Raw genomic sequence first — 5652 nt, forward strand, 5'->3', positions numbered from 1 at the left:
ACTGAAATAAACATACATGTTAAAACCTGAAATGAGCCATAGCTACTTATAAACACAACTGATGTGTCTTAGGCAGGCCATATAAATATGTACCATCATAGCAACAAAACAAAAATGTTAGGGAAGCCAAAATTGAGATGAAGTTGCATAAAGAGTAATTAGCAACTAAAGCGTATCACATTCAGATAAAGGTATACGAAAAAATATCTATATGAGTGAGAGGGAAAATAAGAAATTTTAATTGGTTATGGACCCATATTTTTCTATAAATTTGTAATAACTATCTCTCTTAAAATTACTGGCCCGTTTGACGAACTAGTCGACTTCGATACAAAACCGTGCCACTGAGTGGTGGGCAGGCGCTATCTGCTTCACGGAAAACATGAAAACGACAGGTGAATTTGATGTGAACCTCGTCGAGCTTCTGCCACAGGGAACACGGAGGGGCCGGCCTGCTGCTTGCATCAGAAACCGTCGGGGCGTACGCCGGCCGGAAAGGCGACGACGACCCCGTCTTCCTCGGAAACACGCGTACGGCGTACCGACGAAACCGTGTTCCCTCCTCATCGCGTCGAAAGAGAGGAAGAAAAAAAACGCGCAGATCACACGCACGCTGGTCGGCTGGACGACGGAGTGGTAGGAGCTCCGAAGCGGGCAGGCATACCCTCCCGTCCGCCGTGTGATTGCGAATCAAAGCTGGTATGTATATAATGTGTGTGAACGCTTATGCTAACCAAATCCTTGCATCGTACCAGTAGACAACAGATAAACAATTAGCCAGTACGACGTGTGTGCCCCTGCCCCTAGAATGGAAACTCTCACTAAGGAAAACAAAGAGCAAAAAACGTTGCTACTACCCGAAACTATATAAAAATCCAGATTTTTCGTTGCATGTTTTGGTCGCAGAATGGGTGCAGATACAGAATAACTTATGTGGCCAGAGGAGCGCGTGTGGGTACCGGAACATGACAGCAACTGAAGGACGCCGCGTCAGTCTTAGTTAAAAAGAACTGAAAACGGCGTCCGGTCTGAACCTACTTCCCATCGGAGACCGGGGATTGACCCATCCATCAACCGTTCCACAGCTCAAACAAACTCGTACTAGGAATATCAATAAAAACCAGAAGGGGCCAAACATTCAATATATCTAGTGGACGTTCAGATGGGAGAATTTGAACGTTAGGTAAAATTTGCCTGCATTTGATTTCCACAGAGCTGATTGGACCAAGAATATAATGGCTGAATGGGAACACGAGGGAGGCATGAACTGGCTGCCCTGCCATGGGGACTATTTGTCAATTAAACAGGTTTAATTATAATGTCCTCAAGTGTTGGAAGGCAGTGAGGTTGGTGCTTCCAGTAGTGTGTGCCTGTTTGATTTTAAATTTGTTTGGCCTTTATGTATATAGGACCTCTAGAATGAGGAGCAGGTACCGTACGCTGGTCTTCAGCTGACATGCTTCTAGAGAAAGAATGCAGACATTAGGAAATAGTTTCAGCTGAAATATCGTCATGGAGACACTGTTCTTTGAGCAAGGCGGGTGCGTGCGTGCTTGCTCGATCTCCAATTTTTGGCGCTTGTATGACTTCTAGAATGAGGAGACGGTGTTGTTAGTCTTCATCTGACAGCTGACATGCTTCTAGAAAAAAAATGCTGCCATGAAGATATACTTCCAAAAATACCATTGCAAAGGAAACTGTTATCATTCTAGCAAATGCTTTCATAGGATGCAGGAATTCAGAGTAACTTCATTACGGACTTTAGAACCTCTTGCCCTGGATAACATGCACATTTTTAGTACAATTTTGAACGTCCAGCCGTAGATAACATGCTTACGTTTAGCAGATAATCGCATAGTAGTTCAGTGCTGTAAAGCAAAAGCGAAAGGGCCTCTTCAAGATTTTAATACAGCTGCTAACTTTGAATGGAGCAGTGCTGGAAGGATTTCAGTGGTGGCTTTTGTCTGAGTTGCTTTCAGGCACTCCACATGGGCAGGAAAAGATCAAAAGATAGCTCTAGTTTGGAGGTATCTTTCTGCCAGTTTTAGGAGAACCTGTGATTTGACCTGTTACTACTTGTATGAGTTTCTAGACCAGCTCACTTGGTTTGAGCAGTTCTTTGTTAGTGACTACACGTGGTGATGTGACGAACTGCTGCACTCTTTGAACAGCTCTTCCAGAGAGTTCACTACAAGTTACTGCCTACAATTATGGATGGTTATACGTAACAGAGTTACACAAATTTCTGGTCGCAGTTCCTCAGGGAGACGTTCTCGAAAAAAAAATCATCGGGGAGACCTGAGACTGTGACATGCTTTTGGAGTTCAAACGTGATGATGGGAGCCAAGTTTTTTCAGACCGAAAGAGTGTTAGGATTCGAAATGGCGCCGGCGCCGGATCCGGTTCGGCAGACTTATTTGATGATTCGCAACGAAAATCGCCGTACCGTGCACAAGAGTGCTGAGAAGAGTGCCATTGCTGACAAGGTAGCAGCGCACAGTTGATGACTGGGACTTTGAATTGTTCAAGCTCCAACTTTCACCATGGAATGGTCCCGGCTTCTAGTGTTTGGTAAAACGGGTTTGCTGTAATCAACCTGTCAATGTTTATGAATTTGAAATGCTTGCGTGAATTACGATCAGGTACTAATCGAGACCGATGACACACACACACAAACTTGTATGGCAGAATGAAGCTGCTATTCTGGACTGACTCCGAACTGGTCCGAAGTCTGAATTAGGAAAGCTAGACCGGTGGATGAGCTCCATCCATCCACACAAGATCATACACGTGTTCTTTCGTCCTACTATTAAATTCCACAAAGAATTCTAAAAAATCAAATTAATTTCAGCCGGTTTCGAATTTTATACGTGATCCCAACCCAAATATGGCCTGAAAACGCTAGACCTGCCGGATCTGCCAAAAAGGAAAAAGGACCGTGACGGCTGGCACCTAACTAAAGCCAGCGCGCGTTAAGGCATTACCGACCGTTTCTTCCCTCCCCCGCGGTTTATACACACATTCAAACATGCGTTCAACGTCAACGTTCCAATTCAAACCCTTTACCCGTCCGTTGCCTTCCCTCCCTATTTGAACCCGCCTTCCACCTCCAGCCCCCCACCCAGTCTTCGCATTGAACGCTTCACACCTCACCCACCAAGAGAACAACCCAGCACGCCTCTCCAAGAACTCATCGTCCAAGCCCCTGACCTTCTAGCTCATCCCGCTGGTCTCGATGGCGCTGCTGGCGCGGAGAGCACGGAGGGCGGTCACCAAGGCGGTGTCCCTCGGCGCCGGCGCCGGCGGCGTGGAGCTGGCGATCCCGGCGCACTTCCGGTGCCCGATCTCGCTGGACCTCATGCGGGACCCCGTCACGGCGCCGACGGGGATCACCTACGACCGGGAGAGCATCGAGGCCTGGCTGGACACGGGCCGCGCCACCTGCCCCGTTACCCACGCGCCGCTCCGCCACGAGGACCTCGTCCCCAACCACGCCATCCGCCGGGTCATCCAGGACTGGTGCGTCGCCAACCGCTCCCGCGGCGTCGAGCGGATCCCCACGCCCAAGATCCCTGTCACGCCCGTCCAGGCCTCCGAGCTCCTCTTCGACCTCGCCGGGGCCGCGCGCCGGCGAGACGCCGTGCCGCGGTGCGCCGAGGTGGTCGCCAGGATAAAGGCACTCGCGAGGGACAGCGAGCGGAACAGGCGATGCTTCGCGTCCATCGGCACGGGCCGCGCGCTCGCCGCCGCGTTCAAGTCGCTCGCTTCCGCCGCTGACACCGCGCCGGCGGGGCGCGTCCTCGAGGACATACTGGCGGCATTGGTCTGCATGATGCCGCTGGACGAGGAGGCCGCCGCGACACTGGGCTCGCCGAGCTCGCTGGGGTCTCTGGTCGCCATTGCGGAGAGCGGGAGCTTGGCGGGGAGGATGAACGCCGTGCTGGCGATCAAGGAGGTCGTCTCGTGCGACGGAGCGTTCGTGGATTTGAGCAGGAAGTTGGACGAGATTGTAGACGCGCTGGTCAAGATCATCAAGGCTCCCATCTGCCCGCAGGCCACCAAGGCCGCCATGGTCGCCACCTACCACCTGGCGCGGTCCGACGAGCGCGTCGCGGCGCGCCTCGCCACCGCCGGGCTCGTCCCCGTGCTCGTCGAGGCCCTCGTCGAGGCCGACAAGAGCATGTCCGAGAAGGCGCTGGCGGTTCTCGACGCGGTGCTCGCGTCGGAGGAAGGCCGCGAGAGCGCACGTGCGCACGCGCTCGCCGTGCCCGTGCTGGTCAAGAAGATGTTCCGCGTGTCCGACCTGGCCACCGAGCTCGCCGTGTCGGCGATGTGGCGGCTCGGCAGGGCGCCCCGCGACGGGGAGGAGGACGATGAGGTGACGCGGTGCCTTGTCGAGGCGCTGCGGGTTGGCGCGTTCCAGAAGCTGCTCCTCCTCTTGCAGGTCGGTTGCAGGGATGCAACCAAGGAGAAGGCCACCGAGCTGCTCAAGATGCTCAACAAGTACAAGGGCGTAGGCGAATGTGTCGATGCTGGGGATTTCAGAGGGCTCAATAAGCTGTCGGCCTAAATCGGGAGGAACTTGATGTACAAAAAGTGGATACTGTAAAAAAGAGAGATGTAACCTGTAAGTAGATAGGATAGTTGCAATTTTGTTGGACATGCTTCCATGCTATTTCAGCAGCTTAGGTTCAAACTGAAAATATTGATTTTCTTTTCCTTTTGTGAAGAACTTGTAAGTTTCTTTTAACATATTTTAAGGGGAGCAATATAATGTCATGCTATCTGAAGAAAATTCTAGAGAAACCAGATCAGAAAATTCTAGAGAAACCAGATCTAAATTCTAAACTACTGAACTGATTTGCATCAACTAGAACTTTCTTAGGACCTCATGCTTGAAATGTGGGGTGGCTCATGCTTGTAAAGTTGGTTTTAGCTAAGTGAGGCTAAAGACCTTTTTCAGTACATGCCACTGATACACTGTGTGCACCTAGTTTTGAATCGTATGCTAATCAACATCATGTCGCCAATTACGGATAAATTATAGATTACGGATGATCATTAGTTATCACTAAAAATTGTCATGAAAGGATGTGCATGGCTAATTTGTGCCTAACTGTAACATGCTGTCACATTTTGTTATTGTCTGGGTGAAACTTTAGATCACATTTGCCCTGTAATCCGAACCTTCAGTGGAACATGACTCCGAGTGCAATAATTATCTCATGACCCTTTTTTTCCAACTTTCATATCGTCCATAGACTTGATCCGTCATTCTTCTCCATCTGTCCCTGGCGAGATTTACGTCTTATGGGCAGGATCTACCAGTCCTAGAGGAAACCTAAGTGAAGTTAGCAGCACAACGTGGTAAGCGGTCGGCGCCTCGGCAGGGCCCTGCCCGCCTTGATGATGGTAGATGGTTGGGTGGGTTGGGCTAGATCGCTAGAGGCAGGGATAACGATCCTCACGACCTCATGGTGGTTAGATACTTAGATGGAGTCGAGCAGTGGAATGACCAAAGGCCGCTGGATGTTGTGACAGACCCTCATCTCGCGTCTTACTAAATCCGTTCTATCTCATCATACCATGCAAAACACAAGCAATCAGACAGAGCCATGTCCAAGGGCGATGCGTCAAATGAATCCGACTCCG

General features: G+C 50.5%; 1 protein-coding gene across 1 annotated transcript; it reads left to right on the forward strand.

The window, feature by feature from the left end:
* Positions 1 to 3134: 3134 nt before the first annotated feature.
* Positions 3135 to 4830, forward strand: LOC101783635 (U-box domain-containing protein 21). The gene has a single exon (XM_004984996.3). It carries the CDS (start codon positions 3236 to 3238, stop codon positions 4568 to 4570), a length of 1335 nt encoding a protein of 444 aa, XP_004985053.1. The 5' UTR covers positions 3135 to 3235; the 3' UTR covers positions 4571 to 4830.
* The last annotated feature ends 822 nt before the right edge of the window (positions 4831 to 5652 follow it).

Source organism: Setaria italica, chromosome IX, assembly GCF_000263155.2.
Source record: "Setaria italica strain Yugu1 chromosome IX, Setaria_italica_v2.0, whole genome shotgun sequence".
In the NCBI taxonomy this organism is placed as follows: domain Eukaryota; kingdom Viridiplantae; phylum Streptophyta; class Magnoliopsida; order Poales; family Poaceae; genus Setaria; species Setaria italica.